The following is a 19,024-nucleotide window of genomic DNA, read 5'->3' on the forward strand; positions in this document are numbered from 1 at the left end:
ATCCCCCTCTTCTCAGGCACTCTTATTCTAAGCTGAATGCTTCACTTCACACTTCAGAGAAAATGGAAGCCATTACATGAAAACCTACCTGTATTTGTACTCATTTTTTCCTTTCCCTCCAGATATAAGGAAAAAAAGGCCACATTTTCTTTTAATTACAGCCCCTATCAAAGGCCATCTTTTCTTTGAATTACAACCCCTTTGATTCTCACAGGAATCTTAGAATCATTCCTAGACTCCTCCCCCAAATATTTTTAACCTGATCCCTTTTGTAGGCTACTTCCCATCATCATTAAATTAAACCATGTTTTAAATCCTTCCTGTTTTAAAAATAAAAAAGAACTTCCTGGATTCCATATTTGCTCCAACTCTAGTCCATATCTATATTCCCCTCCACAGTCAAGCTCCTTCAAAAAACCAAAGTCTCAACTTGCTCATCTCCCATTTCTCTCTTAAATTCACTCCAATATGACTTTGGCTCCAACCGCCTCTATGAAGTTGACTTGCTAAAGTCACCAATAACCTCCATATTGCTAAATCCAATGGGTACACTTCAGTTACCTCATTTGACATATTAGCAGATATCAACAGTTGACCATTCCTTGAAATGATTTCTTCCAAAGGCATGACACCATCTAGTTCCTCTCCCTCCCTTCCTCTTCCCCTCCCTCCCTCTTGTCACTAATTTTCAGAGCCCTTTGAGGCATCTCCTTCTCTGTCTAACCTTTAAAAAGTAGAGTTCCTTAGAGTTCAATCCTAAACCTTTTTCTCACTCTATAACAGCATTGTCATTGGACTTACTGTGATGATGGGCATGTTCTATAACTGCACTGTCCAATATGGTAACCAATGACCACATGTGGCTAATGAGCACTTGAAATGTGACTAGTGCAACCGAGGTACTGAATTCTCATTTTATTTTATTTATTTATTTTATTTTATTTTTTTTAAATATATTTTATTGATTTTTTTACAGAGAGGAAGAGAGAGGGATAGAGAGTTAGAAACATCGATGAGAGAGAAACATCGATCAGCTGCCTCTTGCACATCCCCTACTGGGGATGTGCCCGCAACCAAGGTACATGCCCTTGACCGGAATCGAACCTGGGACCCTTGAGTCCGCAGGCCGACGCTCTATCCACTGAGCCAAACCGGTTTCGGCTCATTTTATTTTTAATTAATTTAAATAGGCACATGTAACTAGTGGCTACTATACAGTATCTGATAGCACAGATCTATATGCAATCACATTCTCTCTCTTGGTTTCAAATACTATCTATATACTAGAAACCCAGGCCTGAGCTTTGGAGATATATATGTATATTTATACTAACAAACCCAAGGTCCACCTCCTGCAACATGCTGTGTGCCTTAAAGTTTATGTATGAAGTCCAAGGATCAAGATAAAATTTGGTTTCAGGGCATATTACTAAATGGGCAGAAATAACAAAGAATTTTATTCAAATGGTTACTTATTTCCCTTTTATGATCCAGTAATTTGAACTCTGGAGAGAGTAACACATGGCTAATTTCTATGTAAGAGAGGCCAACAAAACTAATGCCACAAACTAGGTGTTTATAAGAGAAAAGGCACACTTTAGTTTAATTTTTCAGCTTTGGATGAAATACCTATTTCCACACTAAGAACAGAATATTTTAGTCTCTTCTTTCAGCAGCAATGTTAGTCACTGCTGAACTACCTTTGCTCAAATTTTTTTAGAGTTCTTTTTGCCTTCTTTCTAAGCACAAGAAAACATATATTTTAAAGTTATTTGCTCTCTTGGATACCTGCAGTAGAAGTCAGGAGCTGAGTTTTCTTAACCTTTAGAAATCAGCCCTTAAGATTTCCAAAATCCAAGACTTCCAAAGAAAAGAATAATAAAATGCAAACCGGAAAAGCTCACCCAAACTGTTAAATGCAAATTAATGGTGCCAAGGACAGGGACTATGTGTCTAAACAAAAGTGACAAAAGTGTATACAATTCACAACTCCAAGATAAGAGCCTGGCCCCACTCATCCAAGGACTCAACCAAGAGATAAGGCAACCAGTTTGATTCAGATTCCTATGGTCACATACTCTTTTCCACAACAATCAAACAGTGCCCATTTTCTCCTCCCCATAACACAGTACAATTAGATTAGCAAAGAACAGCTTGCACAGAAAGTCAATGATTTGCTTCAGATACAAATGAAAGAATGAAAACAGTGAGAAGATGATGTTCTCTCTAATAAAGGGATGCCTTGAGGGGATGGGGCTAAAATAAAAGCCCAAAATTATTTTAAGAAAAAAAAAAAGGTATACCTGGTAAGAGGGACTCTATAGCCTCCCAAAAGAATATATCAAGTAAAGGAAAACATTATGATTTAACATATAAAAATAATAAATGGATTAAAAAAAAAAAGCTTAAAGCATAACAGCAGTTAAAAAACAACCAATGCCCTGGCCAGTTTGGATCATCATCCTATATACCAAAAGGTGGTGGGTTTGCCTGACCGGTATGGCTGAGTGGTTGAGTGTCAGCCCATGAACCAAGAGGTGACCATTTGATTCCTGGTCAGGGCACATGCCCAGGGTTGCCTGCTCGATCCCCAGTAGGGGGTGTACAGGAGGCAGCTGATTGATGTTTCCCTCTTCCATGTTTCTATCTATCTCTTTCTCTTCCTCTCTCGAAAATCAATAAAAATGTTTTTTTTTTTTTAAAAAGGTGGCGGGTTCAATTCCCAGTAGGGGCATGCATGAGAGGCAACCGATCGATATTTTTCTCTCAATCGATGTTGCTCCCTCCCTCTCTCTCTAAAAATCAATAAACATATCCTTCAGTGAGGATAAAAAACAAACTCATAAACCTTATGTGCTTTAAACATTTTCTGGCCCTTCCTATAACTATCAATTCCATAGCAAATATTTAATTGATAGCAACAATACTGGTAGCTCAAAGAAGTTCAGCATTAGAAACACAGATTGTATTTTCAACTTTTAAAGAAATTCTTGCCAGCCACCTGCTTTTTCTTATGCTTAGCCTAAGAAATACTCATTTGTATGGCTGCCTGAAGAAAATGGAGAATATAGGATAAGATGGTAAGATAAAAAATGTGGCAAAAAGGTGTCTTAAATATAGTGGGTATTCAAGTAGTTGTTTGTTGAATGAAAATTACTTCCATTCAGAAAGATACTCACTGTTTGAAGCTATATCAATCAAAAGATTTTCTTCTGCTTCTGAGGGGAAAGAAGAATAGGATCAGGGAAGAGAAACCAGTCATTACAACCAAAAGAAGTATATGTCTAACTAAAAAACTGCTTCTCTCCATCACCACTTCTAGGTCCTAGAACACATATTTTTTAAAAATCCTTTGCTTTTTTGTTTAGCATTAAAAAAAGAATTTTAATAGTACTAGATGCTAAAGATTATAAGCAATTCAACTAAAAGAAAAATGAATTGAATAATTAACCAAATGGAACGCCTCAAAGCAAATCAAGGAATTAAAATAGTAGGGAACATAACATGTTAATTCAAGTGAAGATGAGTTTAAATCCCCCCAACTATAACATACAAATTCATATAATCAGCATAATTTAGATAATTTTTATAAAAACCCAAGGAAGTGACCCCAAAAGCCCAGAGGTTAATTACTTTTTACACTCAGATCTAGTCTCTGAAAATTTCTCAGTGATCTCATTACCTCCGCCCCAGCCCCATTTAGGAACAAAGACTACCCAAAGTTCTTTATCTTTAGGCTACAACTAGTACCCATGGGTCCAAGGCCTCCTACGCCCAAAAAGGAAGTATAAATTGGGGCAAAGTATAGTCTCCATGTTCAGAGTTCCCTTTTCTCTCCATGGCTCTCCTGGAATTCCTTCTTTACCTTTAGTGTTTAGATCCAACCCACCTCTTCCTCTCTTACTTCCCTGGATTTGACCTACAGCACCTGCCAGACCTTCCTGGTTAGCTGCACTCTGGGTACTGAGTCCTTGGGATTAGCCTGGATCGACTGTGGCCAAATGGAGTAGTCTCAGCCTTTTCTAGTTCCTTCACAAGCCAGGATTGTATATTTGGCTCCATTATTCAGGCACAACAGAAGCAACTGGTAAGGAACTAAACTGTCTAATATTAGGAAACAGTCTTAATACTCTCACTAGCATGATGAAGCAAGGGACATCAGGACATAGCTGTTTATATGTTTGCCTTTGTTCTTCAGTAACTAATTCTTTAAAACCCAGTATTTATAGACTTTTCAAAACAGGGCACAGGTCAGGAAACAGAAAATATGAAAACTCGAAGTAACTTCCTTTTGTTATGGGGAACTACTGTGTGTGTGCACACATATTTTCCTAGATTCCAATCTAACACTGTTGTATTTCTTATTAAAAACAATACTAAGGGGGCAAAAGAGACTCTAGAAGTAGTACAAAAAGGTATAGAGTTAATAGGATACTAATCTAAAGCCATCTTTGGCTTTTCTCCCTAAAGGTCTGGGTATGCAACAAAGGGTGCTATACCATGAAAAGTGAAGTGACTACAGCAACTTGTGTGGTATGCAGGTGCCTTGTTCAATGTCTCTCTCACACAGGGCAAGCTGAATGGTTATGACTTCAATCTTTTCTACAATGTGGATACCATTCATTGCAGGTATTTTTCATTCTTAATACATGCTGCCTTAAAAAGTCATATCCACTTAGTATTTCTACTTGCAAGAACAAATGCTAAGGAAAGAAAAGATGGGTAGAAAGATTTACGTACAAAAATATTTATCCTATTACTATTTATACTGGCAGAAAATAACCCAAATGTCAAACACAGGGAAATAATTACATTATGGGCCATTCATAAAACAGAATAGTATACAGCTATTAATGGCAAGGGAAAACACTCATAACATGATGGCATGCAGAATGGACAAAAAACTATATATAGTTTGAGTCCCACCAACTCTAAAAGTTACATGTGTAGAAAAAGGGGAAAATGTAGGTGTTTATCTCTGAAGGATGGGAATTTGCTTTGGTTTATACATTTCTGTTCTTCCAAAAATTTTTATTATAAACTTTTGGGACAAAAAAAGTTCAATGTAGTTTAAGAAAGAATCCATGCAAGGTAGAATTCAAGTTTTCCAAGGAGCTACAGCTTATACAGAATGCTTCTGTCTGATGAAGCCAAGGGACCCACTGGAAACATAATGAGTTTGTTCTCTAGTAATCAGTTTCCGTTGGAGAGCAATGTGAGATGACACAAGCAACACCTCCTACACAAACCTCCCAATTTTTTGCTGCTCATTGTAGCAGATGAAACAACACATGTTCTGTTCTCTGTCCCTAAATTTGAGGGCAGGAAGCCAAATATATCCTCCCCAGAGCTGATTTTTCTTATGATTCATCAATGTCAAGGTAAATTGCCAAATGTTTTAATTTCAAACGGTGAGGGGATAAAGTGCTGAATGTGTGTGAATCCCAGCAACCTTGATACTTTACAATGAGCAGTTTGTCAATTAAACCCAAGAATGTCACTTAAATATACATATGAGTCTGTCAGCATAAAAGACTACCTACATAGGTAACAGACTACATTTCTAATCCCCAGCCTGGGAAGCGGGTAAGTGGGTGAGAGAGTGAGAGTGAGAGTGAGAGTGAGAGTGAGAGTGAGAGTGAGAGTGAGAGAGAGAGAGAGAGAGAGAGAGAGAGAGAATTTCTGTTTTGTTTTGTTTTTTCAATATAACCCTTCAGCTCTCTTAGACACAGCAATTATCATCTTCTCAATAGTAGGTTCATGCAAAGAGTAGTATGTTTCATTTTATATACAGTGATAAATTTAAATATATATGGTATTACACAAGGCAATAATAACCATGGAAAAACATTATAAAACTAGCTAAGCAATTAAAGCTAGTACCTTGAACACATCTAAAGTGGCTATTTATAGGAATGATATCTTGAACATGCTGTTCCTTCCCGTGCAACTGGATTATTAACCTAGGAAACAGAAGAATGTATAAACGAATAGCTACTGAAAAATCCAAACATTTAACAACAAAATACAGTGCTGTGTTGTTACACAAATCTAGACTGTATTGATTAGGCTTACTGTATCTTGTTCCCTGGATCTGAGCATCATGACAGCTAGATATTGCTATAGGTCTAAAAGGATTTAGTGGTGATCAATATCTGAATACCCACACTGTTCTACGCCATAAATAACATAGAATAGCCTATGTCCTAAGAACAGCTTACAATCTTAAGAGCATGAATTACAGCACGTATACCTTCAGAGTATGCATACCAGAGTGAAGAACTAATAGCAGCTAGGTATGAACTCCATAAGGGCAGGGACTGTAGCTTTCTACCATAGTATTTCTAGCACCTAGCACAGTGTCTGGCACATAGCAATTGCTCAAGTTTGTTGAATAAATGAATTAGAAATTTCATAAAATACCTCTATAATTATATCCTCATGGCTTTTACCAAAGAATGGTTCTATCTCTTCGAAGTATACAAGTTCATGGAGGACTAAGAGGAAGTGCCCAGCCAGCTGCATCACTCAAAATAACCACAGTGGCCAACAAGGTAGCAGATATCACCAGACTGCCTTTATATCCCTTATGTTTTTTCCTCTGGTTTCCAACTTCATGCTGGCAGTTCTAAGTAAACATTACTAAAAAACTTGCCCCCCCCCCCCAGTATAAAATGTGAGAATTTTAAATTCCTATGCACACCTGAAATATTAATTTTCATTCACTACTTATCCATTGTGGCCCAGAATCAAGGTATAACCTACTGGTAAATGGCCATTCTGAACACATTCACACTTCCCCCAAACCTATCACTTTTCAGGTGGTTCTCTTTACCAGGAACATTCTTCTTCCCAAGAGCTACCTCAAATATCACCTTCCATGTGAAACTTCCCCCAATACCTCAGGCAGAGCCTGAGACCTCATCCCCTTTGTGTGCCCCCGTAATACAGCACTTTTATACTCCATCATAGTTATATTTATTTCCCAAACAAGTGAGCTCCTTGAAAGCAAAGACCCTATCATATTCACTTTGTCTCCTGCCTAATAATAAATATTGGTTGAATAAACAAACTAGATTAAACTATAAACAGATATGAATGTCTAAATATAACTGTTCAACATCTGACATAAAAAACGTCATTGTTTTGAAGGGTTTGATTTCTATTTTGTTATCATTTGGGGAGAGAACCTGGAGAAAGAAGTTGCTTAGACAGAACTAAGGGAAATAAACTAAGGAAAAGAATACTGCTTTCCTGCTCTGACCTTAATTTGCAGTGGTTTGTATTTTAAGGTGACTAGGGGAATGTGGGACCCTTTCAACCTGCAAAGTTCATGAGTTGAGCAGAGTCCTATAAACCCAGATGGAGACCAGAAACTAGATAAAGGCTGACAAAGCAAGGGTCAAGGAGGAAGAACTTATTTTGAGAAAAATGAACACATACCAATATAATCTCAAAGTAACTAAACTAGAAACCGTGTTAAACATTAGCAGTAAAGCTTCAACTGGAATGTATTGCTAAAAATGATCACAAAACAGGCAACACGGATGGATCTTGAAGGCATTATGCTAAGTTAAATAAATCAGACAGAGCAAGGAAATATTGTATGATCTCAACAAAACCCAACAAGAAACTCAGAGATACAGAGAACAGATTGGTAGTCTTTAGAAGTAGGGGGTAGGAGGTGGGCAAAATGTGTGACGGTGGTAAAAAGAAACACAGATTCAGTTATGGGGCTGTATGTTACATTCCCATAACTTACTTTAAAAAACTGTAACTCTCAACATATACAAATATTGAATCTTTACACTGTACACCTGAAATGCAACCCCCACAAAAGCCCATAAGAAAACAAAGATAATCTGAGAATTTAATTCAATTCCACAAGCATTTAATGAATATCTACATGTTAGTCACTAAATAAATTGTGGCAAGAAAGTAGGGCTAAGAATAATCACAAAAATGCTACTTAACCATTCCTTTTAGAACAGAAAGGAACATGACAAAACAATGGAAATCAGAATTTGGTAGTTATCAAGCAGTATAGAGTGACAAATTGTAAATGTGGATTCAGAGGAAATACTATGATTTGTTCAAGGTAGGTTCAAGATGAAACAACAGCTTGCATCATAATCTATTTTCCTTGGGGGGAAAAGGAAATGTTAGCTTGATCCCATTTCCAAACATCTTATTATTTTTAACGGTAATGTTAGTCTCTCATGTAAATTTCTCCACGGTCAATAGAAGCAACTCCAGAAATAAAGATTAAAATAGGCTTCAAGTTCTAGGACAAAAATGCCTAAAGTAAAAAAAAGTTCTGGACACCCAATTCAGAGAAGGAACCCAAAAGATAAGAATTTGAGGATTATAGATGGTATGATAGTATTGGGTGTCTCTAATAAATGATCTCTAAATAAACTTCAGACAATGTAATTCTGAGATTGTTATATGGGTGTAAATCTCGGCTATGTTACATCCTGTGAGCAAGTGACTTAATTTCTGGGTGCCTCAATTTCTCTCTACATAAAAGGGGGATGATGAAAAGTGCTTCGAAGAGTAGCTGGCACAAATCAAGCCATTAAATGTTAGTTGTTGCTACACCCCCATAATCTATGAAGATATGGAACACAATAATTGGATTTTATGTGGGAAAGACACAAATAGTCAGAAGAGCTACCACTGCAAGTTTAAAAGTTCTTCTAGTACAAGTTCAGATAGAGTGAGACATTTATCTCAAGGCCAGCTGCTCACTCCCTTATTAGCTGAATCCTGGGCTGTGATGATTTCAACAATGCAGCTATTTTATTTAATCCTCATAATTTTTTTTTTGTCCATGAGGAAACCAAGGCACAAAAAAATTTACTGATTTGCCCAAGGGTCACATATCTCCACCCTTTTCTAGTGTCACACAATGTAATTCTGAGAAGTGGCAGTGGTGGTCCACTTTTCAATTCACATTTATGTTAAACTGATTTTTTAAAAATATATTTTATTGATTTTTTACAGAGAGGAAGGAAGAGGGATAGAGAGTTAGGAACATCGATGAGAGAGAAACATCGATCAGCTGCCTCTTGCACACCCCCTACTGGGGATGTGCCCGCAACCAAGGTACATGCCCTTGACTGGAATCCAACCTGGGACCCTTGAGTCCGCAGGCCGATGCTCTATCCACTGAGCCAAACCGGTTAGGGCTAAACTGATTTTTATTAAATTGGTCTTGAAGAGTTTGATGAAACCTGGGAAAAAGAATACAAGCTTCCTACATCAACAGAACTGACCAAGAAGGCCCTCGGGAAGAGCTACTTCATAGAATCAGTTGATGTCCAGATAGGGTGGCACTAAGAGTCTCAGAAAAGGGCAGGATAGGCCAGCGGGAATGTCTTCTGTATAATTAGATACAGACTGAGTCTGGATAACCTAAAAGCAGGGACTGAGAAAAAATTGTTTTTTTTAGGCAGAATCCAATGTTGGGCGATGGCAGGATTTAAGTGATCAACAATTTTTAAACTCTAATGTCAAGAGACCTGTGAATAACCAAGAGAGGTGGCTTGAGCACACAGGGATAGATAGGGACCTATGAAATGTAATGGTCACCATAGATACTTTTAAGATGAGGCATTAGTGGCAATGGAGTGAAACCAACAGCTACAGTGATAGCTTATCAAAATAATCATTTGATCCATCAGTCAACAGTATTTACCGAGCTCCTACATGCATGGCAGAGTAAAAGGTAACACAAAGAAAAAATGCCAAATGTCATTTCTATTTCTGCACATTTCATTACTTTTTCTAACAGTCAAGTCAATAAATGAGGCACTTACTGGGCTACATTAAACCATTACTGAATTAATGAATATGCCTTCTAGCCAGTGGACTAAGCGAGTGGGGAGACTGGAGGAACCAGTTGAATGTGGTTAAGAAAAGGCACTTCTGTAAAGGTTAACAATGAAGTGATTCTATAGCACTCTTACTTTTTGTAAACCACTCTCACATTTATTATTCTTTCAGTTGCAACTCCAAAGGCTATAAGGTAAGCAATTAATGTTTTTATTTAACTGATGACGGCAGTAAGGCGTAGACACCTTTATTGACTTGCCGGAGGTTACACAACTCATGTCAGTTGCAGGGGCGGGAACTAAGAACCCAGGCTTCCTGCTTCCCTGCCCAGTGAGTCCTTCCACTGAGCCACACTTCCAGGAGCCACACTTCCAGGAGCCATCCAGCAGCTTAGGAGTTGGAGACAAGGCCCTGCGGTTAGAGCACTCGCAGTTCACACCTGGCCCTGAACCTGTTGCCCACAGGCATCAGTGGGGGGAAGGTGGTTGGCTCCTCTGTTTGGGGCTGGGAGGGAATGGCAGGCTACACTGTGGGAATCAGCTGTTACTTACTCATATTGTCCGTTCCTCTGGGCTAGGGTCAGGTGGCAGGGCTCCAGGACAAGACCCTTGATCTCCACACCCTCCACAGTCTGTGGGCTTTAGTCAAGGGTTTTCACTAAAATGCGGCCAGTGAGGGGTAGCCCACTGCCGGACGGAGGGAGACTGCCGCCCCTCAGCCCGCCCACCCCTGTACCTCAGACTCGGCCTCCGGCGCCGGCCCCCTCCCTCAGCGAGGCTCGGCCTCGGGGCCTAACGGCTCCTGCTCCCGCCCCACCCGCATTCCACTGTCCCTCCGACCCCCACCCTAGCCCGGCGCGGCCTCCCCTCCTCCTTCCCTCAGGCGGATACTGCAAGGGGCTGGGCTCCCACTGGAAGCGGCGGCTCCATCCGGGCGGCCACCAGACTCGGCCGGGCTGCGGACTGCGGGCGGATCCGACGACACTGCCTCCCGCGTTCTCCTACACGCGCGCTTCTGTTGCGTGTCGGTTAGGGAAAGCTCCACGCCGCGAGCCGCAAGCCGGAGCCGGGAGCCGAGAGCTGGACAGAGAGAGAGCGTCGCCTCGCGTCCCCGCCAGTTTCCCAGGCCGCCGCGGAGCCCGCCCCCTGCGGCCAACCTGCGGAACTGCAGCGAGATACCCGACGGATGGGGTGTCTCTGACACGTCCAGCATGGAATACATTTTAAATGCTGCCCTTGACACGTGAATTGTTCTGGAGACTTTGAAGATTGCCACCGAAATAAAACAGTCATATCTATGAGGGAACTCAAAGGAGTTGGGCCAACAGGACCCACATCATCCATTCAAAATGTCCTTATTACAGTTACAATGCACGGTCCTGGGTATCTCTCAGATGTTCCTTCCTCTTATTCCTTCCACCCACTATATCGGAAAAATCACCAGAGCTCAGATCTTTGAGCCCTTTCCAGGTCACCTCTATGCAGGCAACGACCAAAAGTATAGCCCTGCCCCTGCCCCTTTGCCTACTATACCCCATTGTTACCACAACACTGAATAACAAAATTAACTCATCATAATTTTACACAGCCACCCAGGCTTGAAACTTCAAAGCCATATGCTTTCTTCCTCTCTCCTCATTTCTCTGTATCCAATCAGTCAACAAACCTTGCTAATATTTCCTTTGGAATTATGTTTTCTCTCTATTCGCACCACCACCACTTTATTGTAAGCCATTGTGATAGATCTCTCCTTTGACCATTTTACTCTGTTGACAGTCATAAAAATATTATTCCCAGAGGAATGCTTCAGCTGTTATTCATTTGCTCAAGAATCTATAATGGACTATATGTCTGATTTTAAACCTAGAGTAATTTAGACAGTGTGTTATAGAGGTAGATAGACCAGCTGAACAGAATACAGAGCCCCAATACAGATCACACATATATGGAAGTTGATATGCATCATGTGACATTTGAAATGAGTGGGGGGAAATCGATTATCTACTAAATGGTGCTAGAACTATAGATCATCCACATGGAAAATTATAAAATTATATCCCTACCTCACACCACAGAGGGGAAAAAGCAATTCTAGGTAGATTAAAGATGTAAATGTGAAAAGCAGATCTTTAAAACTTTCAGAAGAAAATAGGAGACCATCTTTATGACCTTAGAATACGGAATGAGAATAATTACTTAATATACTAAAAGGATAAACAATAAGGGAATTGATTGGAACACTTAACTATATTACACTTCAAAATGCATGCACTCCAAGACAACATAAAGAAGTTAAAAGACAAGTCACAGACTGGGAGAGCATATTTTCAATATATACACTCAGTGGCCAGATTATTATGATCTCTGAATGCATAATAAAAGGCTAATATGCAAATTGTCCCCTCAACTAGGAGTTCGACCAGCAGGCAGGCTGGCCAACCGCCCATGTCCCCTCCCCCCTGGCCAGGCTGGCCGGACCCCACCCATGCACGAATTCATGCACTGGGCCTCTAATCCACACTAATAAAAGAGAAACATGCAAATTAACCATCACTCCACTATGCCCACCAGCCAATCAGGAGGGACTATGCAAATTAGAAGGCTAAAGATGGCAGCCACCCAGTTGCTCCAGGCACAGAGTGGCCGGGTGGGGCAGGATGCCTGCTATGAGTGGGAGGGCAGGGGGCGAAGGGAACTATAGGAGCAGCACTCGGGCTTCAGCGAAGATGAAGACTGCAGACTCCGGAGTCTGCAGCAAAGACAGCAGACTGTGGCTGGAGTCTGCAGCGTGGATGGCAGACTCAGACCGGAGTCTGCAGCGAAGATGAAGGTGGCAGACTCTGGCTGGAGCCTTCAGCAAAGACAAAGAAGGCAGACTCTGGCCGGAGCGAAGGCCTGGGTCCCGGGTACCGAAGAAAACTGGTGCTGGAAGCCAAGGGAAGGAAGGCCTATTGCACGAATCTCTTCGTGCAACGGACCTCTAGTATATATATACTGAGTGGCCAGATTATTATGCTTTCCGAGATCATAATAATCTGGCCATTCAGTATATATAACTGACAAAGGATAACCTGTGAGGTTCTACCTTTCCAGCTGTTATCACCTTTCTGACTTCCTCTTCCACCATTCTCCCCAATTCACTCAGCTTAGACACACTGCTCCTTGCTATTCCTAGGAGTTGACAGGCACACTCTTGCCTTGGGGCCTTTGCAGTTGCTGTTTACCTTGCCTGCACTTTCACTTCCTTCAGATCTTTTCTAAAATGGCACTTTCTCAATGAGGCCTTTCTAGACAACTTTATTTAAAATTGCAGTTCAATAATCTCCTTTTCCAGTCCCATACTCTCTTCCTTGTTTATTTTTCTTCAGAGGATTTATCACTATCCATTAGTCTATCTGTTTTACTTACTAATTTTGTTTATTGTGTCCCTTCCCCTACTAGAATGTTAGTTCCACGAGGGCAGGCATTTTTAAAAAATATGTATTTTTATTGATTTTTAGAGAGAGAGGAAGGGAGAGGGATAGAGAGAAACGTCAATAAGAGAAACATCAGCCCTAACCGGTTTGGCTCAGTGGATAGAGCATCGACCTGCTGAGTGAAGGGTCCCAGGTTTGATTTGTACCTTGGTTGCGGACACATCCCCAGTAGGGGGTGTGCAGGCATCTGATCGATGTTTCTTTCTCATCGATGTTTCTAACTCTCTATTCCTCCCCCTTCCTCCCTGTAAAAAATCAATAAAACATATATTTTTTTAAAAAGAGAGAGGAACATCACTGGTCAGCTGCTTCCTGCATGCCCAATACTGGGTATCGAGGCCACAACCCAGGCATGTGCCTTGATGGAAATTGAACCAGTGACCTCTTGGTTCCTGGGTTGATGTTCAACCATTGAGCAACACCGGCCGGGCATGAGGGCAGGCATTTTTGTCAGTTTTGTTCATTGCTTCATTCCCAGTGCCTAGAACTACTCCTATAACAGAGTAGATGCTAGAAAAATATTGATTAAATGAATGGATGAACTAGTAGCTAGACTATATAAGTTCCTCTCTAAATCAGTGAGCAAAAAAAGAAAACTAGTAGAAAAATTGACAAAATATATGAATAAGAACCTCATAGTCAAGGATACCCAAATGGCCAATAAAGACACGAAAGGATGTTTCATTTTATTCCTGTTTAGGAAAATTGAAAACTAGAACCATGAGATAGCATTTCACGACCATTAGTTTGGCAAAAATGAAAATTCAGATGACATCAAGTGTTGTTGAGGATGTAGAACAGATAGAACTCTGATCACTGTGAGAAGGAGTATAAGTTGGTAGAACTGCTATGAAAAGGAATTTGACATCATATAATAAAATTGTATATGTAATATACTTCAACCCAGAAATTCCATTTCTAGCTGTAGACCTGGGTAAAATTCTGCACTTTGTGCACAAGGAGGCATGGAAAAGAATGATCATTGCAGAATTCTTTGCACTCTCAGAAAAAAAAAGGAAGCAAATTAAATGTCCATCAACAGGTGAATGGATAAATAAAGCATAGTATTCATGAAGTTGGTTACTATTTTTAAATTAAAATTAATAACTCAAACTATATGTATTAACAGAGTTAGATCTTATAAAATACAATGTTGAGCATAAAGAGAATATTGCAAAATATGTACAGTATACCATTTATATAAAGTCTGCAAATATTGTATGTTTTTTATGGCTACATAGATATAATAGTAAAAGTCTATAAAACATGAAAGGGCAGGCCAGGGCCGGATTGCTCAGTTAGAGCAGAGCGTTGACCTGATACTTTCAGGTTTGATCTCTGGTCAGGGCACATACAAGAATCAATCAATGAATGAGTAAATAAGTAGAACAACAAATCTTTCTCTCTCTCTCTCTCTCTCTCTCTCTCTCTCTCTCTCTCTCTCTCCAATAAATAAAAAAAAAAAAACATGAAAGGGCATAATCACCACCAAGAAAAGGAGTGTACTGAGACTGGAGAGAAGCATACAGGGAATATCACGTATATCTGTAATATTTATTTTTTTAAACACAATCTGAAAGTTGATGTTGCAAGATTTGATATAGCTGAAACCGGTTTGGCTCAGTGGATAGAGCAGGCAGACTGGAAGGTCTGCGGACTGAAAGGTCCCAGGTTCGATTCCGGTGAAGGGCATGTACCTTGGTTGCAGGCACATCCCCAGTAGGGGGTGTGCAGGAGGCAGCTGGTTGATGTTTCTCTCTCATCGATGTTTCTAGCTCTCTATCCCTCTCCCTTCCTCCCTGTAAAAAATTAATAAAATATATTTTTTAAAAAGAATTGATATAATTGGGTGGTTGCTACATATATTGGTTATTTCATGTTATTTCCTGCATTTTAAATTGTTTGCTATCAATGAAAAAGAAATAATATGTAGGGGAGGGTCAGCAGTGTCAAATGCTGAAAACAGGACAAGAAAAATGAGGATTGAGAGACTGTCTTCAGATATGTCAAGGGGTTCACTGGAGACCACAAAATAAATGGTTTCAATAAGTGGTACAAACAAGGTGACAATTGAGAAGGAGTGTATCATGAGGAAATGAGAGATCGTGTATTGCAGAGGTTTGAATATAAAAAGGAGTGGAATAAAATTTTAATTAAATTAGTTAGAAGGGTCAAAGAGAAAGACTTGGCAAAACCTGAAGCCACTTTAACACAAAGGGGAAGGAACCAGTGAAGGGGGCACATTTAAGATACTAGTGAGGAAAGCAGAAACTTTGCAAGAAAAAATCCTCAGTAATTAGGAAGGGCAAGGATCCAAAGTGGAGATGGACACATCAATCTTAGAGAAGCTCATACTTCGTCCTCTAAGTCTACAGTATCCCCAGCATGTAAAACAGTGCCCTGCATATAGTGGAGTACTCAAGTATTTGTTGTAAAGAATAAGAGGTGGTGCCCTGGCAGGGTAGCTCAGTTGGTTAGAACATCGTCCCGGTATGATATGGTAAGGTTTCAGGTTCGATCCCTGATCAGGGCACATATAAGAATCAACCAATGAGTGCATAACTAAATGGAACAGCAAATCCATGTTTCTCTCTCCCCCCACCTCTCTCTCTCTCAATCAATCAACAAATAACAACAAACAACAACAAAAAAGAGGTTGTGAAGAAATGGAGGTGAGGACACTAAAACTTCTGGTTTCTTAAAGAGGAGATGATGCTTTTCTCAAAAAATGTAATAAGTGGATGTTGCAATAACAAAAATAATCCCTAATCCTGGTGGCTAACATTGAATACTCCAATGACAGACATTCCTCATGGCTTTGCATACATACTTTTAAAATTTTAATTATCACTAAATCTCTGTAAAGAAATAATATTGTTTTTATTTTAAAGATGAGAAAACTGAGACTCAGAGAGGTTTAGCAACTTGGTCATTAACTAGTAATTGGCAGAATCGCGATTCAAACTGACATTTGTCTAAATTCAAAGCCAGAGCTTTAAAATATATATATATTTTCAGAGAGAAAGGGAGAGGGAGAAAGAGATACAAACATCAAGGATGAGAGAGAATCATTGATCAGCTGCCTCCTGCACGCCCCACACTGGGGATTGAGCATGCAACCCAGACATGTGCCCTAACACTCAACCACTGAACCACACCAGCCAGGCAAAGCCAGAGCTTTTTAACCAAGATAGTTTGCCATTCATTCAGTATTAATAGTAAAAACAGTGTTTATTTGGAACCTTCAATGTGCCAGGTACTACGGTACCTGCTCTACCTGAATTATCACATTTAATCTGATGAAATTAAAGTTGAGAGTAGAGGAGGGTTTGAGAACTTAAATAAGGCAGAGAAGGAGGGAAGGCACTGTTGGAGAGTGATAGCAAATGCAGAAAAGTTAATAAAGGGTTTTAGAACAACAGAGAGAGCCCTATTGGAAGCAGATGGCATGACTTTCTACAGTGATCCAAATGAGCACGCATCTATAACTTTTTTTTACAATGCTTGACACATGGAAAATAAGGGTAAGAAAATATACCAAGAAGGTACATTAGGCTTGGGAATTAGTATAGCAGACACAGCAGAAGGTCACGGGGTGAGAGAGTCTAAAGTGGTGCTTAGGATGCATTGAAATAGCTGGCCCTAGAGTAAAAGTTAAGTGAAGATATGAATTCCCTCAGACTAGGGCCAGCAGAGGGGACAAAGGCAATCCTGATGAATTTAATCATTTCCTTAGGCCTGACCCTGTGATAAATTGTTATATCTCCTTTGGGGGGATCATTTTGGGGACTGTATGTGCTTCTGTATGTAAAGTCATTTTTGTAAGTTGAGTAAAATCATTTTTTTAAGTTCACAACTGCCTTCTGACTCATCTGTGGTTGTTAATGACATCACTGTTTAACTAGTCATTCAAGTTTGAAACTTCAGGTTTATCTACCAACCCTGCTTCTCCTTCACCTATGATACTCCAAAACTCAAGTTTTGCCATTTCTATAGTAAATTCCTTAATGTAGAGCTCTGATCATTCTCACCTATAAGATGGCATTTTGCCTTAATAGAAAAAGGTCCTGTGCCCTATACTTGTATTTACATACAAGAGATATCCAATGCAAAAAGTTAAATGGTCATTAAACAAAATTCAAATAAATGAAACACTAGCTTCAAGAAAACACAGGCCTCACTACCTTCATTACCACACACACACACACACACACACACACACACACACACACACAATTAAATGGGTACTCAGTGCCTGTCTTTATCCATTAGACAACCATAACTATGTGCTTAGGATTTATGGGATCTTTAGAGACAAAATAAAAAATTGAGATCTGAAAAAGAGACTATCAGACACTAAAAGAAAAGGAACACTCAAAATAATAACCATTTAATGAAATGGTTACAAAATATAACATTATACTAAGTTCATTAATTATTAAAATTTGTATTTATTAAAAAAGTTGTTTTTGAAAACAATTTTTAGGTTGGATCATCTCACTTCCCAAGAATTTCCAAGTATGCATAATAATTATAGAGAAATTATAGCCATTTTCAATTAAATTAGTTATGCACAAATAATTTCAAGAGCAAACTTACAAAAGCCCTTTCAAAAATTTACAGCAAAAATATAAATATTTTAAATGCAGAAAGCTGAAGCTTTCACAAGCAAGAAATCTTTGGGCCTGCAAAGGCAAAAACAGGCCTGCTTAACATAGATGAGGCTGGAGAGGAAGATTTCGAATAGGTGAGTCAGCAGCCAGAGGCTGGAAAGCAGATCAGGCAGAAGTATAAATGATTGAATGATTTTTAAATCACCACTAGTTGAAAAGCCTTGCTTTTCATATGCACAAGTCCAACTTAGATATTTCTTTCCATACAGAGAATCATAAATAAGAGCTCTTTAAGATATAGATAGATAGATAGATAGATAGATAGATAGATAGATAGATAGATATAGATATAGATATAGATATCATAGAGGAAGGGAGAGGGAGAGAAGATAGAAACATCAATGATGAGAGAGAATCATTGATGGGCTGCCTCCTGCACATCCCACACTGGGAATCAAGCCCGAAACCAGGGCATGTGCCCTTACTGGGAAGTGAACTATGAGCCATGCAGAAGAGCTCATTTTTATTTACGTATTTTCGTTTATGTTTTTCATTCCTTGTAGAATTTGGGGTGAGAAAGGCTCATTAGATGGTGACAGGCACCTTCCCTTTGCTACTTTATTTCTGCCCACGCTAGTTTCTTAATTCCCTTTGTCCTATTTCATTCTCCTAGGCTAGGCTCTCCTGTCAGCTCAGTGAATCCCATAGCCAGGTCCTCAGGGATTGGAGATATGAACTAAAAGAATATAGACTTAGCTTGGTATTTAAGGCTCCAAGGAATCTGTCCTGAACAAACCTTTTCAGAGTTACCTTCCAAGAACAGTCTTCACAAATCCTATGCCCTATCCAACATTTCCCTTAGAAATTGAACATGGGCAGTGGTTAGTGGCAATCAGATGGGTGTGCTCATGACTCAGGTACTTTGTTGATCATGCAGCTGAGTAATGCTAACTTGACATTTTGGTCTTGATCTTTAGATATTGTTAATTTAAAAAAAAACAACTGGCCATAGTTGTTTAATGTATATCTACAAAGAAACAAAGACATGCTGATGTTGAAACACAGGTGATTAAAATGATAAAAATTCTACAAATTCTCA

At 39.5% G+C, this 19,024-nt stretch overlaps 1 protein-coding gene across 2 annotated transcripts in view; it reads right to left on the bottom strand.

The window, feature by feature from the left end:
• Window positions 1-10,877, bottom strand: part of OCRL (OCRL inositol polyphosphate-5-phosphatase) — a 50,721-nt gene extending 39,844 nt beyond the window's left edge. Inside the window, exons 1-4 of one of the 2 annotated variants that reach the window (XM_008153907.3) lie at window positions 10,728-10,877; window positions 10,389-10,468; window positions 5,884-5,963; window positions 3,180-3,218 (exon numbers count right to left, since the gene is read on the bottom strand). In XM_008153907.3, coding sequence (XP_008152129.1) covers window positions 3,180-3,218; window positions 5,884-5,963; window positions 10,389-10,468; window positions 10,728-10,766 — 238 coding nt within the window. In that variant the 5' untranslated portion in view covers window positions 10,767-10,877. The remainder of the gene's footprint in view (window positions 1-3,179; window positions 3,219-5,883; window positions 5,964-10,388; window positions 10,469-10,727) is intronic. The other variant, XM_008153906.3, reaches the window with a different exon arrangement.
• Between the last annotated feature and the right edge of the window lie 8,147 nt (window positions 10,878-19,024).

Source organism: Eptesicus fuscus, chromosome 1, assembly GCF_027574615.1.
Source record: "Eptesicus fuscus isolate TK198812 chromosome 1, DD_ASM_mEF_20220401, whole genome shotgun sequence".
Classification (NCBI taxonomy): Eukaryota; Metazoa; Chordata; class Mammalia; order Chiroptera; family Vespertilionidae; genus Eptesicus; species Eptesicus fuscus.